The 21,383-nt window shown below is 34.7% G+C and overlaps 1 protein-coding gene across 3 annotated transcripts in view; it reads left to right on the top strand.

The window, feature by feature from the left end:
• Positions 1–18,646, top strand: part of CDH10 (cadherin 10, type 2 (T2-cadherin)) — a 96,571-nt gene extending 77,925 nt beyond the window's left edge. For all 3 annotated transcript variants that reach the window (XM_014941034.1, XM_014941033.1, XM_014941035.1), the window contains exons 7-12: positions 1,004–1,257; positions 4,436–4,572; positions 6,783–6,904; positions 14,437–14,545; positions 16,457–16,708; positions 17,573–18,646. In XM_014941034.1, coding sequence (XP_014796520.1) covers positions 1,004–1,257; positions 4,436–4,572; positions 6,783–6,904; positions 14,437–14,545; positions 16,457–16,708; positions 17,573–18,066 — 1,368 coding nt within the window. In that variant the 3' untranslated portion in view covers positions 18,067–18,646. The remainder of the gene's footprint in view (positions 1–1,003; positions 1,258–4,435; positions 4,573–6,782; positions 6,905–14,436; positions 14,546–16,456; positions 16,709–17,572) is intronic.
• Positions 18,647–21,383: the final 2,737 nt, after the last annotated feature.

The following is a 21,383-nucleotide window of genomic DNA, read 5'->3' as shown; positions in this document are numbered from 1 at the left end:
GGAAAATTAATTCTTTTACTGCATTCTTCTGCTCTTAAATAGAATACTTAAATTCCTGGCATCTTTCATGAACATTAATTTGTATTTAAAAGCAGTTAGGCAGAAAAGCCAAGTCTTTTATCACCCATTTTGATGAATGAAAACCACCAGTTTGATATCCCCTGAGATTTTGGGGGAGTTAATGAATCTTTTTGTGTCAGAAAGGTAAATTCTCAGCTTGCTCACTTCCTCAATATCATTAATTAGCTAATACTTTTCTTCTATGACAGTTAGAAGAATTTGAAGGAATAGAGGTGCTTTTCTATCCAAAATGGTTTCTAATTATATCCCTGAACCTTTCCTCCTTCCATTTTAAAAAGGAACTGCTGACAAAAATGTCAAATCTATTTTGAAAAAAAAAAAAAATCTCTGATGTTGAATTCATTAAATTAAATGAAAAGGAACAAGATTAAGCTCTTACTGTTTCACTAGATCTAGAGAACTTCGACACATACCCTCTCCTTAAAAGAAACCTAAAACATTCCTGATATTTAAGGCCAGGTGCATTTGTTTGACAATAAGGATACTCAAGTTATTTTGAGTATCCAAAAGTTTATAGTATTTCCTGAGAAATAATTCAGTACCTTGTTCTGAAATGTCAGTATTTCAAGTCTGTATTTCAAGTATTTTAAACACCCATATGACTGTTTCAAATCTCTATTCTTGTGAAACAACTACAAAAATCACAAAATAATTAGTAAATTTCCACTGAAAACCTTTTTTCATCAGTGCTATGATAATTCAAATATTTAGGGAGAGAAACTTCCTCTAAAAACAATGGAAATTTCTTACGAGAGAAAGTGACTCCTATGCTCTGGAAAATTTGAACTGTATTGTGGTTCCCCCAACTCAGGGCAAGATCTGACAAAGCTTGAGTCCTCTTCACTTTCCATTATGTATGTAAGTCAATATCTGTCAGTAAGTAATGTAATTTAATAAACTTTACCATCATCTTAATTTGTAGCCACTGGACTATGAGACAAGACGACTGTATACCTTGAAAGTAGAAGCTGAGAATACCCATGTGGATCCACGCTTCTATTATCTTGGGCCTTTCAAAGACACAACTATTGTGAAAATCTCTGTAGAAGATGTAGACGAACCTCCTGTCTTCAGCAGATCTTCTTACCTTTTTGAGGTGCATGAAGATATTGAATTGGGGACAATAATAGGCACAGTAATGGCACGGGATCCTGATTCAGCCTCAAGTCCGATAAGGTAATACTCCACTCTGTAAATTCATCATTTGCTGAACAAATTAAGAGAAATTGTAATACAACATGAATTTTCACATATAGTGTGCACAGGAAAAATATGGTAATTTTTTTTTTCTGTTATTTATTAGCATCCCAGAGATAGACAGAATTGAGAAGCCTGTGAATAACTCGGGGAAACACCTAGTGACTTGCACAAGAGACATAGGAAATGTTTTTTAGTACTTCCAATCTCAGAAAATTTATAAAATTATACATTGATTTCAAGTTGTTTCTTAATGACTACTTCTTGCTTCACACTGTGAAAAAGTGCCAAACCTGTCTATGGCCCAGTAAGAGCACAGAGCTTTCTAATGCTTCTTGCTCTTGGCAGTCCTGGAAAGTATGCAGTGCTGATCTGACCTGTCCTGGTTGGTGCCTCTGGCTTTGTAGGTTTGTCAGAGTGATTGCCATACAGAGTAAAATTATCTTTATGTGCAGTCAAATACCCCAAGGAATTAGATATTTTAAAATAATATCTTTAAAAATCTTTTTTATGTAAACAACTAGATGCTACATACTACAATGCACATGAATGTGCAGTAAACTATACTTTGGTGTGGGATTTTTTTGTTTGTTTGCTTTTCTATAATAAGCTTTAAGAAACAGGTAAGACAGTGCTGTCCAGGTCGGATGTGTGTTGTCTGAAATGCTGAACAAAGTGAAAAAATTACATTTTGGCAAAAAACCCTTATTTACTAACTTTGAAGTCAATTGCCACATATTTCTTAATGAGGCCCAGGTGGTAAAACTGGATTAGGAAATGAAACTGAATCTAATTTTTTCCTATGGTGATTCGTGTGTATGGAAAAGATAAGAGATAACACCAAGATTCTATAGTTTAAGAATATATAAATAACTTAGCATTGCATCTTTTATCCACTCTAATGGCATGAGACAACTGACAATTTTAGTAGTTATATTTTCTTAATTGTGATTAGAAAAAGAACAAACAAATGAGTTTTGGCTCATTTTGTTTCTGACACAACGTGATGAATTGAAGAACTGTGGCAGGTACTTCTCTCATTGCTTTTGTTTACAGAGAGTAGCAACCTAAAGATTATTTTATATAATTTTTCTATGTCCTGTTGATGTTTCTTAGATTTTCCAATAGAAAATAGAAGAGGTGGGTGGAACAAACCAATAGGAATAAGGACAAATAAATTTCTGAAAAATTGAAAGTTATCCTGGAACCTAATTTAGTTTGCTTCAAGAAAAACATCAAAGATATATGTGAAAATGCTCTCATAGTACAGTCATTTCTTTTAGCTTTGATTTAATGCTATGTAGTTGAAGACAAGAACTTTAAAGCAATTTACATAGCATAGATTGGATTTGCTCTGTTCCTCAACTTCCAAAGCAATCTTATGTATTCATTCAAACAATTACCTAGGATAAGTTTTTACAAGATTTTACTTCTTACAGTATCAATATTAAATGCAAAGTAGTATGTCTTTACCCAGAAGTGAAAAGCTAACATTTAAACTAAAGGATTTTCAAAGTTGTCATATTTTGAAATGAGGACAGTTTGTACAGTATTTTAATACTGCTATTAAAAAAAAGAGAAAATACAGCTTCACATTGTAAAATTGATCCAGGTTTTTTATTTTCTGTTTAGGTGTTTATTTTAAAATATTAGTTTCTGTTTATTAAAATTCTATATAAGTTAGATTTTCTATAAATTGAGTGCAAATAGATTCCTGTTGCACCAATTTCTCTTTCTGTTCAATTAATGTCTTGTGAAGGTAATAATTTTCGTAGCATTTTCAGGCCATTACAAGTAGTATGATGGGGTAGAAGAATGTGATTATCTCATGGCTTTTATCAAATGTTATGGAATTTTTACTGAAACAATGAAGAATATATCTCACTAGCTAGCGAAGTGATTATTGCCTATTGAAAACTATCAGCTAGACTATTGTCAAAATAAGTCCTTTTTCTCATAAAAAATAACTTATTGGATGAAGTAAAATCTACTGCTTATCATATAAGCCAACTAGTCTTAAATATAATATCTCTGAAAAATAATAGATTTTTGTTTGATTCTGACAGTTATTATAGTCAGCTACTACTAAAAAAAATATATAATTTCAGCAAGTCTCTTTTGTTTTTGTATTCATTTTGGTGTCGGCTTGTTTGTTGGTGTTTCATTCGTTTGTCTGTTTTACATATTTATGTTATTATGTGTATTGGAGTGAGCAAACAAAACACACCAAAATGTTATAGACTTTATCTTCTAATTACAGCATTTTTTCATTTGGCTCAATTCAGTAAAGTACTGTAAGTAAAACCAGATACACTTAGTGAACTGTTTAGATCACTCATAGGAGTTGACAGAAACATGAACAATTGTTTCTGTAGCACCGTACAAGTGTACTAGCAGACTTTTTCTTTCAATTTGGCCCAATTCTGCCATGTTGTTAGACAAATGTTCTTTACTTCACAAAATCCTACATTTAATTCCACATCAAAGGTTCAATCCTAACTTTGAAGGTAGTGTTAAATATTTAAAAAAAATGGAGGAAAGAATAATTTTCTGATTTTAGTTCGACATTCTGCCATATTGTATTAGTAGAAGTTTTGCCTGCAGAAGTATAGCATCTAGAGCAATATAGAAGGTCCTCTAACATCAGTATATTCATGAAAGTGAAAGCTCTGGATGTAAACTTATTTTTATAGAGATTTTTTTTAACTTGATCTCTAGTCAATTAATACATCCTAAAGTGTAGAAGCTGAGCTTATAAAAACACTTTTGAAAAGCTCATAAATTAGCTGTCAGTCTCAGTATGAAGGACTAGTACATCAAAGAAAATTTTCCTTTCAGGATTAAAACAATTCTTTAATCATATTGAAATTCTGACTTATTTTTTATGATTCTTAGGTATGTATATAAAAGCTTAGATGATCAAATATTACACTATTGTATCAAAAATATGAAATTTTTGCAATTTTGATTCCTTATTTTATGGAACTAACCTTGAGAATTTTCATAAGTTTTTATAGAAACTAAATGTAATTCTTCTCAAAAATAACCTTTGTAATGAAATGCATAGAAGCTAAGAGCTTTATTGACTTGTGAAACACATACTTTCTTCCATTTTCTATCATTTTGACAACATTTTTTCTTTCTTTATCATATTTAGGTTTTCCCTGGATCGTCACACTGACCTTGACAGGATATTTAATATTCATTCTGGAAACGGATCTATCTATACTTCTAAACCACTTGACCGTGAGATATCACAATGGCACAATCTTAGTGTTATAGCAGCTGAGATCAGTAAGTCAATTTAGTCTCTTTCCTTTCAGCTTTCCTTAGCCTGCAAAGTTACAGCTGTGACTTCATGAGAAAAAAATCTCTCATCCTTCCCCTCTGCCTTTTTCTATTAGATATTCTGGGGAAGGAGCTAAGAGCAACTCTTTCCTAATTGTATTTTTCCTCCCTGACTTACACCACTGACATTTAAGGTCCAAGTTACTTCTGCTGTGTTACCCAATTAAAGAATAACACTAGAGTAATTCTGTTTTCTTCCTTTTCTTTGAGGACAGTTGCATGATTTTTCTGTTAAAGTAGCAGAGTTCAGGATGGTAATCTATGTTTTTTGTCTCTATCATTTTAATTTCCTTAGAAATAAATTAATATCTCTTCCTAGGGTATCTACATCTCTTGGAATCAATACATCTTACAAGTTAGGTTCAAATTCATCCCTGAACTGTAGCATTTCTTAGAGTATTTAAATCAGCTCTCTGTAGATATTTTCATGTAAAAAGTACAAAGACTCTGAAGAACTAAAAGTCCTAAACTTTCTACAATATGGAGATTAATAGCCCAAAAGAAAATTTTCTAAGGGACAAAGGTCTGATCTTTGAAATCAGCTAGTGAGGATCCCTTGATTTCAAAGACACTGTTTTAGAAAACATGGCTGGTCAGCACTGAAACATGGCTGGCAAGAACTACACTGCAGAGGACGAAATGGAACATCGTGTCCAGCCAATTAACCACGCTTAGCCTGCCTGTCCTTATTTGTGTAGTCCAGGGTAATAGCTGGTTGTACTGAGTACACCCGGTAGCTGTACATCTTTTTTTTTTTTTTAATCTTTTTTTTTTCCTTGAGATGCATGGTCCTGAGCTCACAATTTTACACAGTGCTGTCCAATGTTGTAAGAATACTTTTCAGAAGTATTTATAAATTAAAATTATTTAGTATGCTTGTATGCATATATCATATTGCTAAATTTATTTCCTTGTCAGGACACTTTGAGCAAACTTACATTCTGAAACTATCTGGAGTAGCTAGCACTCTCCAAAGAGGTACCTTAGATTTGGAGAAAGAAGTGAAAAGGGAGATTAGGTCTTTAAAACTTTAAAAATATTACCTGTGAAGCATGACTCAATGAGAACGCAGTGTTAAGAGAACATATTTGGAAAGTGAGTATAAAAATTCAAAATTTTTTTAAACAATTCAGGATGTCCAAAAGATCCACACCGCCCTATTTAGCAAAGGTGTTATTAATAATAAGTGAACTTAACGCCAGCTACTCTTAAAAGTTTACTGGTTTATTTGTAGAAGTTTAAAAGGAAAAAAACCAACCAACCAACCAACCAACCAGTAGTTTTGAATCATCTCTATTACTTGTCCCATTCTATTAAAGTTGCAAAATCATATAGTATTTAGCTACCATCTAGCAAAATTCCAACAAATTTGGAATTGGCTTAATTTTTTTACTCCCAGTCATTATTTCTGATCCTTGGTGTGGCAACTAGAGCAGCAGGTGAGAACAGGGACTCTTGTATTCCTGAATTAACCTATAGTAATGAGAGAGCACACTAAATACCATGCTTTTGGCACTGGGCAAGAGGGAGGTTACTATTCTTGTTTCTCAACCTTAGGTCTGAAAATCTACATACATATTTTTAAAGGCAATTTAAACTTAGAAACTCTGATTCTAATCACTTCTTTACCAGATATTTTGGGAGATACTTTCATTAACTTGTTGGAATTTCTCCCTACTTATTAAGGCACAAGAGAGGAAACTCAGGCTTCAAAAATTTTCAAAAAATGCATGCATGAAGTCAATAATGTATTTTCTGTGTAAAACAAAACAGATCACAAATAATCTTAAAATTAAAAATCAAAACCTTACAGCAGAATAATACTTTTGAGCCCACCCAATAATGAAATTTGTCACTATAGTACTGGGCATACTTTTGATATACTATATTTATACAGATTATTAACAGTTGCAGCCCCAAATTTTGTGTAAAATCTTAATTGTTCACTAAATACCAATACTTTAGTTTATTTTTACTCTAAGGAAAATATCTCCTTATTTTTCAGGATGCTTAATTCTTACTTGGTATCAGTTTAAACACTAAATTTTGACCAGTTTCATACATAATTTTGCATGTCTATTGCTCATGAAATTTGGAATAAAACAGAAAACTTTCAGTAGGAAAATAAACCTCATTCTTCTCTCTTCTCCTGTCAGACAACCCCAAAGATACTACTCGTGTTCCTGTCTACGTAAGAATTTTGGATGTTAATGACAATGCCCCACAGTTTGCTGTATTCTACGATACTTTTGTCTGTGAAAATGCAAGAGCTGGACAGGTATGTCTGACAAACACTCTCCCCTATCCAGTTTTGCTATGGCACTCAACTGTAGATCATTCTTGCCTGTTGACTGAGGGAAATCGTGTCCAAAATAGCTTTTGAAATATTAAAAAAAGAAAACAAAGTAGCTCTTTAGGTGAGGCTTAGAGTGAAATATCAGTGAAATATGTTACAACAGCATCAGTGTGTGAATTACCACTTTTCTTTACCTAACCCTGTACTACTGTTAAATTCTGACTAGGTATGTCCAAGAGACATTGTCATCATTAATTTTGCCATTATCTCCACAAAGTAAGATGTTATATGTAACTACTAAAAAGTTTTATCTATATTTTCAATAACTCTCAAATAACAAAATTCAGATAGATTTCAATCCATGTTGATGGTGGTGATTACAGATATCTCCATCTGTTCTGTAATACTACTTTTTTTTTTGTGTGTGTGTGATTGTTAGACTTATCTTTTATTATCACAGCAAAAACTTTGGAAAAGAAAATACAAACCATACATTTTTTTGAACTGGTAATATAATATTTTATATTAGCTTAGAGGCTACAGAATGTGTACTTCAATTTAAGTAAAGTGCCTGGCTAATAGGCAGCTGCTTATTTGAACTGTTTAAAAAATATTTTCCTATTACAGTACAGCATATTTCAGAGCACAGTCAGCCAATAATGGACCCTTTGAAATGGTAGCAGTACTACCTCAGTGCAATCGTTTTAGCACCTTTGAATAGAACATGGGAGAAGTGCCAGGTTGTCTTAACTGTTTGAGGTCTATTGGTATGGCATTCAGGTTGGATTACAAATTTCACATTCAGGTTGATATTCTTCTATCTAAAGTAACACTAGTTGCAAATTAGTACCGAGGATTTAATATTTATGCCAAATTTAAAATGCATAAAATATCTAATGGTACTGAGCAAGGGCATTTGTCTGCTACGACAGTTCTAAGATAATTCAAGCTGTTAGATAAATAGAAATCACTGGTTAAACAGAATTTCTGATAGTTGCAGTGTCTTCTATAAATGCTAAACCAATATTTTAATCATTTTCTATATGAGATATGAACTAAGAATTGGAAAAGCAGAGCACTGAATTTTCCCCTTCCAGTTTCACCAAAAAAAAAAAGTCCTGGGTAAAAAAAATATTGAAACGCTTTAATCCACAAACTTTACTCTGTTTAAGGTTTTAGAATCTGTTCTGTCCAGGTTACTAACTATAGAGGGTACAGGAAATGCTTACTAGAACAGTTATATTTTTATGTCAACGTATTTTGAGGAACTCTATTTTTCTGAGCTATCTAGAACATTAAGGTCAGTATAATTTAAAAGTAAATATAAAAGTTATTTCTGCATTACGCTGGTTCACATTCAGAAAAGGCTGTCAGATAAAAAGTTGAAAAAAACTATACTAATTCTTTATAACTAATAAATGAGAAGCTAAATAAGTGTGTGCACCCATAAGTGTTTATTTAAATTGTTATAGAGTGCAGAAAAAAAAGTGCCATTTACTAAAAGGACTATAAACATTTTTTTAAAAAATCTGAGTTGTAAATGATTGTTAAGAAAAGAATTCACAGGAAGAGAAAGCAATTCAGTGCAGGATAACAAGAATAATCTATTTGAATGTAACTATATTCTTCTTTCTTACTGGTAGATCATAAATAAGACTTATTGTTTCGGGATTCAGTCTACCCTGAGAGACTGAATATAATCAAATGATACTAAGCATGGTTTTCTAAGTTTGGTTCCTCCCACATTTATGCTATTTTTCCTTTCTTTCATGCTTTCATAATTACTTTTGATCCATGATCAAATTTGAATCTTCTGTTTAGTATTAGGATACTTCATCAGTCACAAATGTTGTGGTATTCACTTAAATAGTTCCTATATCCAGCTGACAAACATTTTAATGAATATTAGAGTTTTCTAGTTCCTTTATTTTCCCTTAAAATTTCCATTGGCTTAATTCATATAGAAGTATATATAGTATATATACATATATACACACATATATAGACATACATTATTATATATGTAAATATATATACACATATATACATACATAAAAAGAGGCGCATATATAGGAAGAGAGGGAGGGAGAGCATTTTTTATGAAATGGGAATTTTGGAGGCTGAGTGACTCAAAAGGCCTGTGAATGTTTTCCTGCTTGCTTGCTGTTACTGCTGATGTCTGATCATACCACGACCTTCAAAACAATGGGAATACCCTGTTCCAAAATGAGGACAATTTTGTTGTGATTGCATGAATGGGACAGAGGCATTCACGTGAGCCATACGAGGCTGACCCAGTAGGAGTTGAGTGGCATGTTATGTACTGATAACTTCTAAACTTCTTCAGACAACTAGCTATTTCCTGGTAGTCTATCACTTTCTAAAAGTCTAGTTTGTTAAATCAGATTGTCATAGGAAGGTTGGGGGACAGTAGAAGTTACTCATATTTACTTCCTCCTTCAAAGAGTCCCTTATAAGTAAACAGGATTTTCTAATCAGACTTAAATACTTCTGTCCTGGATAGTTACTGCTGCTTGTTTAATTAATTTTTTAAAAAGCAGTCCAAAATGTTATAGACAAATTTAAGGAACTGGGGACTAAAACCTTTAATGATTAGTATTATTCGGTTTTAGTAAGAAATAACAAAAAAGTACATTTAGAGTAGCAGATACTCTGCAATACCTATTTTCTATATTTATATTGTAACACCAGGTGGTAGATGACCTGTAAGGCAGAGTTTACTTTCTACCATTTCAATTCCTCTCAATTGTAGGTTTATATTTAAAAGCCACTGAGAAAGGGAAAAGGCTGCTAATGTACGTGTTGATTACAAATAAAGAGGCATACTGAGTAAGAAATGTTTCTTTTTTCTTCAATTGCATTTGCATCTATTTAAGACACTCTAGTTACCCTGCTATGAATTACTGCCCAGAGGTTCAGAGTCAAGCAAGGAATGGCTAAAAGCTAGTATATTGAAAGCTTTATTGGTCTTTGAACTTTCAAGAATGAGTCCAGGTTTGGTAAAACACAGACAGTATTGCAAGTGGCTGCCTAGCAACTTCACAAAAGGGAAAGCTCATGTAACACAGCTCTCACAGTTCGTTACAATCTTAATTAGTCCTGTCAGTTCTGTGCCCACACACAAATGGATTATAACTGGATAAAAACTTGTAGAGTCATTGGATTTACCCGTACCACCAGACATTGATACAGTCTGCTTAAAATGGTTCAATTTGTGAAAATAATTAAAAATTTGAGCAAAGACCAACTTGCATGAGATTCATACGGTGCCCCAAGATGGCTGAGACTGGAATGCTGGAGGTTCAAGAAATGGAGCAGCAAGCACAATACACTGAAGGTCCAGAAGATGTATCACTCTTGGGAAACACTGTCTGTCACATGCTGCAATTGCTTGCGCAAGGGAACAAAAGAAAGAGTCAAACACAAAGAACTGTCCAATACAAATACTATGGGATGGAAAGATCTGACTCCAACCCAAGTCTTTATTAGACAAGTCTTGGGGAAGAGGCAGAACCATCAGAGTACAAATGGATAGTCTGAGAAAATTTGGAAAGCAAAATTCCCTGTGCCACACCGGGATCCTTAGCATCTGCTCACCTTCATTGGGATCACAACTGATGAAATAGAGGAGAGTGAAGGGATCAAGTACAACAGAGATACTTTGACAAAAAGAGAAAAGAGAAAAGAGAAAAGAGAAAGAAAGAGGTGTCAGCTGAGAGGCAATCCAGGATTCCAGACCACGACCTACTCTCAAACAGAAGCAGTGATAACTCCTTTTGCTCAAGTCAACTATCAGGAAGTCAAATATGTCCTACTTAGGACATCCAAACCTTTGATGTTGCTATAATTGTCTGCAAGAGAGATGGAGTAGGCAACCAAAGAAATCACCAAAGCAACCTCTACCACTAACTATGGACTGCATCTGTACTTTTATCACTTCCTAGGAATGCAGGAGGAATCTGCTTTCCCCCTTGCTCATTTGTATGTTGTGTCCATGTGTTGTCTGAAGTTTGCTTCACGTACAGGCCTTGAAAGAGCACGAGAGACCATGCAGTGTTTCAAAAAGCTAGCAGGAAGATGCTGCTCCCCTCAAAGGCCAAAGTCTAAAGGCTAACTCTAAATGAACTCAATCCACACTGAGCTCCCAGGCTGGTGAATAGCATGTTCCTTGTGATGACGTACAGGAGGAAATGGAGTGAGGCAGTGACACTGCAAGGAGAACTTTCCAGGCTGGGACAGGAGATGAAGAGTACTTGTGCTATTGGAATGTGTACGTGGCCTCATTTGAAAAGGAACTAGTAAGGCAATTCTAGTGTGAATTTCCAATAATATCCTTATCTGCAAAAAAAAAAAAAAAAAAAGAGTATTTTAGAAATGTAGGTTCTAATTGAGAATAGCAAAGCAAATAGTGTTTTTGTTTGTGAAGTATTTTACAATTTAATTTAGAGAACCTGCAAATGTGACAATGTATCTAAACACATTGTTACACTAAGATGATCCTTAAAACTTTGCCTTTTAAATAAAATTATCAGCAATTAACTTGAAACTGCATAATTTATTGAACCAAAAGTTTTCTGGCATTTTTGTATTGTCCCTGCATTTTAATATCTAAACAACACTTGCAACAGAAAAACACAAGTAAGTTTGGTTTTTTTTTATTCCTAAAGTAAGCAAATTAGCTAAATTTGCTTGCAAAATGTATTATAAGGTTAAACATTGTCAATATTTGAACCAAGGAGTTCCCAGAGAACTTCAATTGCTACACTAAATGGTGAATAGGGGAATTATTCTGCTGAGGGACACTAGTCAGTAGTGCCAGAGTAGGTGAACTATCCCTGTAAACCATACAAGATCTTCGGCTATAAAAAAAATCTGCATTCTCCTTTTAAACTGCATCTGGACACTCAGAAGTGGAGGAGTTGATTTTCATCTGCTTAACACCAACATCTGACTGCAGTCATGGTCTGCAATTGTGAAATAAGATGGGCTAGTGTTTTCTTGACTTAATTTTGCAAAAATATCTGAAGATGTATTTGCTAATTACCCACTAAATAATTTAAACTTCCATTCTTAAAAAAAAAATATCTATGCTTTTATTACCTGTTTTGCTCATCTAGTAAGTTATTGGGGATTTATGTGAGAAAACAAACTTAGAAAAAGACAAAACTCCATTTGAGAGCAGGCAAGCTCTCTTTGCAAATGTTGGTATTAAAGATGATCAGTCCTGACAAATGCTGTGATATGAAGAGAAATGGCTATATTCAGAAGAACTGGAAAAGGAAAACCAAACAGGTTTTAACAAGTATGCCACAGGGAAGGAGTAGTGTCAAAAATTAGATGTAATTCCGTGCTTGAGAAAACACTGCAATTTAAAATGACGGATCAGAAACAAAGAATAAAATGACACAGGCTAAAGATTAACCTATTTTTGGAAGTTAAACTTAAGAAAATAACTGAACATTCACACATGCATGCACAAAAATTCGGCCATGGGTACAGTTTTTATTGCTATGGTATAAAAAAAAAAAGCAATAAATATGTCAAAAATTGTATTTTGTTTGGGAAATGACATTTTGTCACCCTTAGGTATAGAAACTTCATTGAAAAAAGCCACATATTCATTTATCTTACAGATAAACAAATCTTGATAAAGGGCTTGCCATTGCTTCCCAAAAGTACATCCAAACTTTTGCAGGCAGAAAGCACTCAGTCCAAGTATTGAACTGACCTGATGCAGCCCACTCTGAGAAGTGTTACACCAAATCTCATCCCACTCTGAGGTAGTGCATCTGTAGAATATGCTACAATGTCTCGCAAGAGTTGTAGTATACATACACAACCTAACGGCATTTTTTTATCTCAGGAATCTTATTGGTGCATTTTGCTGTGCTAATAAATAGAAAAATAATGTTTTAGAAACTTATGTTTTTATTTTTAAATTTAATTTGAAACTTTATCTTTCCTTCCCTGGGCAAAAAACTGTCTGGATGGCTGGGACCAAAGAGTTGTGGTGAATGGAGTTAAATCCAGTTGGTGGCCAGTCACAAGTGGTACTCCCCAGGGCTCAGTACTGGGGCCTGTTCTCTTTAATATCTTTATTAATGATCTGGATGAGGGAATTGAGTGCACCCTCAGTAAATTTACAGACAACACCAAGCTGGGCAAGAGTGTTGATCTGCTTGAGGGTAGAAAGGCTCTGCAGAGGGATCTGGACAGGATCGGTGGTCTGAGGCCAATGGTATAAGGTTCAACAAGGCCAAGTGCTGGGTGCTGCACTTGGGTCACAGCAACCCCATGCAGTGCTACAGGCTCGGGGAAGAGTGGCTGGAGAGCTGCCTGACAAAAAAGAACCTGGGGGTATTAGTTGACAACCCTCTGAATATAGGCTGGCAGTGTTCCCAGTTGGCCAAGAAAGCCAATAGCATCCTGGCTTGTATCAGAAATAGTGTGGCCCAGTATAGGGAAGTGATTTTCCTCCTGTACTTGGCACTGGTGAAGCAACATCTCAAATATTGTGTTCAGTTTTGGGCTCCTCACTACAGGAAAGACGTTGAGGTTCTGGAGCATGTCCAGGGAAGGTCAACAAAGCTGGTGGGGGATCTAGAGCACAAGTCATATGAAGAGCAGCTGAGAGAACTGGGTTTGTTTAGCCTGGAGAAAAGGAGGCTGAGGGGAAACCTATTTGCTGTCTACAGCTACCTGAAAGGAGGTTGTAGAAAGGTGGGAGTCGGTCTTTTCTCCCAAGTAACAAGCGGCAAGACAGGAGAAAACAGCCTCAAGTTGCGGGAGGGGAGGTTTAGATTGGATATTAGGATAAAATTCTTCACTGAAAGGGTCATCAAGCATTGGCACAGACTGCACAGGGAAGTGGTTGAGTCCCCATCCCTGATGGTATTTAAAAGATGTGTAGACATAGTGTTGAGTGACATGGTTTAGTGGTAACTTGCCAGTGCTAGGTTGTCAGTTGGACTTGGTGATCTTAAAGGTCTCTTCCGACCAAAACGATTCTATGATTCTATTCTATCAGAAACATCTATTTGATAAAATACCATTTTTATCACAAAAATATAAAACATCCTCTGAATTCCCATCCTAGGTGTTGATTTGAATTTAAAATGATGGACAAAGAATAACCTAGGCTATAGATAAAACTATTTTTGGCAAGTTTCATCCTCTATGTAGTTACAGAACGTAAAAAATATGTAAAAATATATATTGAAAAAAAGAAATAGAGGAAGACTAAGATAGAAGCTGGCAGTTTTATAGGTGTACATGTACCATCACATGAAACATATATAAATGCTCTTGTTGGAAAAACTCATATGCTTGTTTAGCATTTTTTCAGTTAATATATTCTACAGATTAAGTCAATATGTGTATAGTTTGAATATGGAGTTGTCTTAACACTTCTACTCTTAAAATAATCAGATGGCTGTATTGGAAACCTAGGTATATTTTGGTTTTTTGTTGTTTGCTTGCTTTTTTTCCTGCAGCTTATTCAGACCATAAGTGCAGTAGACAAAGATGACCCTCTTGGCGGACAAAAATTTTTCTTCAGTTTAGCTGCTGTTAACCCTAACTTCACTGTTCAGGATAATGAAGGTAAAATTCATGTCTGTTCCAGGGAAGGAGTTTTATCTCTGATATCTGGCCTATATTCCTGAAATATATTTGCTTTTGATGTCTATCAAAATAAGCAGAGAAGCCATTGAGGCTGCTGCAAGAAAGAATAATAATTTTACCTGAATGTTTTTGGTGTAAGGGAGGCAAAAATTAGTGGCAAAAAGTATTGGTTTGGGGTGAGTAGCTGAGTAGCCAGATGAAGTGCTTGATGGAAGGAGGAAAAAAGGATTCAAAAATGGCTCCACCTGACAAGTTCAGATTTTCCACTTTAGCCTTCTGTCACATTGTTCTTATTCCCCTGGTCTTCTATGCTTCCTTCTTTCTAACCAGTAATGAAAAGAATGGTTCTGAGCGAATAGCCACTTTGGCCTTGCTTTTGAATCTTTCCCAATCTTTCTTTATCAGAAAATTTTCAGAAGATTCTGTTGGGGAAGGGGGAATATGCACCCATTTTGGCCTTCATTATCTATATGACTGAGAGGCCTACAAATTACAGAACAAATACATGGGGGGAAACATGATACCAGCGTCTAAATGTATTGAAGGCATAAAGGCAATGGGAATAATCACCTTTTCCTGATGAAAACTGCAGGAAGTAATAATTGCAAACGACATGAAAAATTTTAGGTTACATAGAGGAAAAGAATCTAACAGTAGCAAAAGTGAAGAAATGAACTCAGATTGTTTGAGTACCTTTTAAAATCCCCAGCAGCAGAGGTATTTAAAGATCCATCAGACACATAGTTTTTGATGTTGAGTGAAAACAAACAGCATACAAATTCCCAAAACCAATGAAGGGATGCAATAAAGGAAAATTTTGTGTTTCACATCATGAAGGCTATGAAAAAAAAAATAAAAATAGTATTTTAAACAAGTTTCTATTCTGGTGACTAGGTCCTGAGCGTGTAGAGGTATAGACCTTGTTATTTCTTTTCTATCCATAATTGTTTTCTTTCTTTTTGCACTTGGGTTATTTTAATTCAGCCTGAAGTTGGCTGTCAAGATAGCTAACCACTTATCTCAAGAGATCCACAAGTATGATGAAAAGTAGATTTTCCTTCTAATGGAGGCTAAATATATATTTTCTCTCTCTTTGGCCTAAAAGGCTAGCAACTTTAGTGTTGGCTCACACTCTAGTGTTGTGGCCCTAAAAAGAGAAGAAATAGTCTCTCCTTGTTATTCATTCCTTCTCTTCTCTCTGGCCACTCAGTGAACAGCTTTTGATGCTGAAATATACTGCATGCAACCCACATGTGTCTGCTACAAATACAGTTTAGTAAATTCACTTATCAAAACTGTGCAGGAATACCTACCATCTTTCACATTTTCTGAATTCCTAGGACAATTTTTACCTATAAAAATCTATTCTATGTGCTAAGGTACATAATTCATTATTTTACAGTATGTTGAAAGTGTTTTGGCGTAGAAAATCTCACACTGAGTTCACAGATAGCATTCCTGTGGGTGTTGTCATGGAAAAGCCATAGAAAGAATCTTTCAGAACAGAGTGCTTGTTGAACAGCGTGAAGCGGAAGGTTATTTTTTCTCAGTTGGCCACTTCATTTCAGGGCTTCAGCCCTGAACTGGAACTGTGTCACTCACTACATGCATTAATCTATAAAACATTTTAAGCTTTGAGAAATTCTCTTTTCAAACCACACTCAAATACGGTGCAGAGGCACAGAAGAATGGGCCAGATACACATAAAAGATTATAAATAGCTTTCTAATCAAATGGGAATGTCATTAGAAAAAGAGAGACATCACTATAATATCGGAACAGTTTCAAAATGCAACCAGTGATGCAAAATGTGATGGTTTGCGTGTACTATAAATGACACATTATATATTCATATACTCTACAACAGTATATTTTAATTAATCAATCTAGATAACACTGCCAGAATTTTGACAAGAAGGAATGGCTTTAGTCGACATGAAATAAGTACTTACCTTCTACCGGTGGTGATATCGGACAATGACTACCCGATCCAGAGCAGCACTGGCACCCTGACCATCCGCGTGTGTGCCTGCGACAGCCGAGGGAACATGCAGTCCTGCAGCGCCGAGGCCTTGCTCCTCCCTGCTGGCCTCAGCACAGGGGCACTGGTTGCCATTCTCCTCTGCATCATTATCCTGCTCGGTAAGAAAAAAAACATGCATCTTTCCCCCTACGAACAAATGCTTCAGGCCTGATTCGTTTTACAAAACTATGCAGGTTGGTAAAATTAATGATTCTGCAGGAAGAATTCAACTGCAACTTGAAACAAAAAAAAAAAAAAAAAAAAAGGCAATACCCATTTGTCTGGGGACTGGACACAGTAAATAAGGTTTCAAGTCCCAGACTGTTAAAAATATCAGTGTGCAACCAGAAGCTCATTTTTGTTCTCTCGCTAAGTCTGAAGAAGAAGATCAGAGAGGAGGAATAGCAAAATCAAAACTCGCTTTCATGTCTTTCATTTTAAATTTTTTTGAGGGAATGTCTATTTTTTATTTAAATAACTATCTAAAGTCAACATACGGTATATACTTCACACAGAATAGGCCAGTAAATTGTATTTTTACTTTATTAAAGCACTGTCAATCCAGAGGTTTCTGTGCTGTAATAAAAAATAAGTGAATTTTGTAAAATCTCCATTTTACAGTTTTCAGAATATCACTAATGACCTATAATTCATCTCAAAAGCAGTTTTTAACAGTATACCTTGAGCTTAAAAAGGGATAGGATCTTCAGAATAGACCTGGCTGTTCTAAAACTCATTCAAGCTACAGAAGGGACATGTAGACAAGCTCATGGTTCTATAAAGCAAAGCACACAATGTGTGCAAAATAGCAAATTTTGAAACAGATCTTACTGTGCTAGAGTAATACAAATAGAGATATTTATCCATTTATCAGAGAGAAATGAATTGCTACAATGTAGCTGAAATAGAACTCTTTTACCTGGTGAATTTGCTACTAATAAATTGTTAGAGTTCTTTACCCATTCTTTGTTTCTCTCTTTAAGTTATAGTGGTGCTGTTTGCTGCTCTGAAGAGGCAACGGAAGAAGGAGCCTTTGATCCTCTCTAAAGAGGATATCAGAGACAACATTGTGAGTTATAACGACGAAGGCGGTGGAGAGGAAGACACCCAAGCCTTTGATATCGGCACACTGAGGAACCCTGCAGCTATCGAAGATAAGAAGCTTCGACGAGACATTATCCCCGAAAACTTATTTGTACCACGGAGGACTCCTTCAGCGCCAGATAACACAGATGTCCGAGATTTCATTAACCAAAGGCTTAAAGAGCACGATACTGATCCTTCCGCACCGCCGTATGACTCACTTGCAACCTATGCCTATGAAGGAAACGATTCAATAGCTGAATCCTTGAGCTCCTTAGAGTCGGGTACTACCGAAGGAGACCAAAACTATGATTACCTCCGAGAATGGGGTCCTCGGTTTAATAAGCTAGCTGAAATGTATGGTGGAGGAGAAAGTGACAAAGACACTTCTTGACCTACAGTAGGCTACATTTTTGTTTCCTTTGAGCGGAAGTAATTTTACAGACACCTTCTGCACTCAACAGTATTTAACATTCAGGAAAATTTTCCTGCCACTCAGCACAATGGTTTCCTTTTAAAAATTGTTTTTAATTTGTTCATTAATGTCATTCATTCTTTCTAGTAGGATGCCACTTGGAATATATACAGCATTTTATTTAATCACCTTCCAAGAGCCAAAGCTATGGAAATTCAGTGTTGTCCATTTTAGTAAGTAAAATAAAAAAATACCTTACCTTCAGAAATTTGAACAGGGTGATAATCCCTTAGCAACCTCATGTACAAGCCGCTTCTGTTAGGTACATGTCATATCTTTGCAAGTGCAGCTTTTAAGATGGCAAAGAAGAAAAAATCCAGTATGTCCTGTTCTGTACATTAAAATTAAAACAAAATGTACACGTGGTGTTAATAAGTGTAATATGCAGCTGGTTTAAAAAAAAGTTTGTGCAACTTCATTTCATCAAATTCTATCTGCCAATGTTTTATATTTATATTTTTGTATTTATTTTTAAGAAATAAACCAGGTTTTACAACTATGTTGATGCTTGCCTGCCTGTTATCAGTTCCAGGCTTGAAGAGAACATGAAATTTCTCTGATGACAGCACAGCCAACTGCTAGTACTTCTATACTGCAGTATTCTCCATACATTTAACACAATCTGAAGTGCTTGTTCTCACAGGGAGAGGATCAAGTTATAAACTTATTTGCTTTCTCAAAAGTGCTACTTCTTACAGTTGTGATATTTAACAGAAATTTTGTTTTACTTTTGAGCTGAACTAATGATATTCTGTTCTAGAAAGTTGAACTACTATATTGTCTCAACTTGAATTACTTTACTCTGAAAACATCCTAGTACAACTAATCCATCCAAACACAAAAAATTACTTTTAAAAACTGAGTTTATTTGTTCTATGGTTCTCAATTTTGTATCATAGCTGCATCATCAGAGGTAATCTGTAACTGCAACAGATAAAGTGTAAAAAAGTGTTTAAACTAGCATTTTTAAGCAACATCCTTTTCCAAAGACAAGCTGTTTGATGAAAAACTACTGTGTGTTGTATTTCAACCATCTGAGGGTAACCTAATCTTCTTTGAAGCTGTCACTAAAAAAAGCTTCAGTAAAACTGGCACACCCACCACCTAATTTACTGAGTTTTCTGATAACTTGGAAAAGTCTAGTAAAAAGAAACCTGAGCAACTAGCCAGCTGTAACAGAAATCTTACTTTAACTATCATAAAACAAAGTAGATATCCCAAGACATTTTAAGATGTCTCTTTTTTTCTTTCAATCTTTACATTTCATGAATCTAGTAAACAAACACTGTAATTTCAAATTGCACTGCAATTGCTTTTAAACTGCTGAGATTAAATAATTTCAGAGGAAAAGCAGGATGTCGTAGGGTCTCTACTTATTTACATTGTGGAAGAAATGCATCAGAAGGGTAGTCCCTCCTCTGTCTCTCTTAGCTTCTTACTGGCATAAAATCAACAGATATTGAAAATATATTAGTCCTTGAAAAGTGCAATGCTGAATTCTTATTTGATCAGACATTTCTTCTCCTTAATGGAGTGATTAAACCCAATGAAGTCGAAAGCTGAATACAGTGCCATTATGCAAGTTATTTCAGTGCAACGGAGACCAAATTTTTATTGACTTGGTATCAAATTAAACCATTTGATCTATTAAGAAAATGCGAAGATTATGGATTTTTCTTCATTTCACTCAGTAATACTTTCATTAACTAAGGAATTTTTACATTCCTTAATAGAAAATAATTCTGAGAATATTAAGAAACATCTTAGATAAACAGGATTACAAAGCTTTGTAGAAGTCTTACAGGCTATAGAAACTGTTGATCTTCCTTATGATTATCTAGTGAAATGGATCTAATTTTTTCTTCCTCCCTAATCTCCATTTGTCCTTCAACAGCATGTAATAGCAAGAAAAAAACAAACAAAATTAATCAATTAAATACATAAATAGCCAAAAGGCACTCTTCCAATGTTGTTTACTGTCTGCAGCAACACTGAGATCGGCAACACCCTACATATTTAACTGAGCATGTATTAAGACAGAAGATAAAAATGGGCTGTAATACAGCTGTTTTTTACCACTGTTAAAAACAAGATTTTGGTTAAACACATCTAGCCAACACTTTTACATATAATTCAGTAAGAATCTCTTGTTTATTTCCAGAAAGAAAAAGCAAACACATACAGGTCCCTCCCTCCCTCCTTCAACATATCAGCCAATGTCGATTAAGACTGTTATTTTGATTTGCATTACAGTACTTATTTCTGAATAAAAATTACGTGGAAATACTTGTTTACCACTATGTTTAAGGAAATTATTTTATAACTGTTCAGCATAACCTGAACATAATGTTTAAAATTTAACCCTGTATGCTTTATTAAATTATAGTATACATTGTGGAAGTAAGAATGTAAACATACTAGTAAAATTATTATATAAATAGTATAAATGAAAATTTCTTTTACCCCTTGCCATATCCTTGAGTTTTACTTCCCAGTACATTTCAGAAAAAGCAACTAATAAAACCATTTCAGCACTATAGATATTAAAGTCCAAATAGCATTTCACTGTACAAACATATACCATTTTATTGTACAAATATCTCAGCTTAGTGAAAGTGGGCATAGGAACATGCAGTCACCTGTGCAGAAAAATCACAAAAAAAAGCATTCAGGGAGTCATATCAAATTTCTTTTAGGAACTGGATCATTAAGCAACAGAGTCCAGTCCTTAATATTACACACAGTCATAGAATATTTCACAAACAATGTTCTCCATGCTTTTACATGCCATAGATGAGTCATAACATCTTAGTCAAATGTAAGGCCATATAGTAAAAGATAAAACCCATGAGTATTAGTCATCATGGAAAGAGAGAAGAAAAGAATCAAGGGCACTATCTCACTGTCTTTATTACACCCTTACAATAATGAAGAATTGGAAAGTGAAACCCCCAGACAATTCAAAGTGGAGAAAATGTAAAATAAGACACCTGCTTCCCGATAAGTACTTGCTAAGCCTAACCACACGAAATTGTATGAAACTTAACAAAATAACATGTAGTAAACAAGACACTTGTATTGTTTAGTCCAAATGAACTTTCCATATGTTCTTATGACAAAAATGCCACAGAATCCTGCTAAACAAAAAGAAAATACATTATTATTGCATTTCAGATGGAAATTAAAAATTACTTACAAGGCAGACCTTACGAATGTTTAAAAATTCAGAAACATTT

The sequence above is a fragment of the Calidris pugnax genome, unplaced genomic scaffold (assembly GCF_001431845.1).
Source record: "Calidris pugnax isolate Ruff unplaced genomic scaffold, ASM143184v1 scaffold8, whole genome shotgun sequence".
In the NCBI taxonomy this organism is placed as follows: Eukaryota; Metazoa; Chordata; class Aves; order Charadriiformes; family Scolopacidae; genus Calidris; species Calidris pugnax.
The sequence above is the reverse complement of the archived record's forward strand: the minus strand, read 5'-3'. Positions and strand labels throughout refer to the sequence as shown.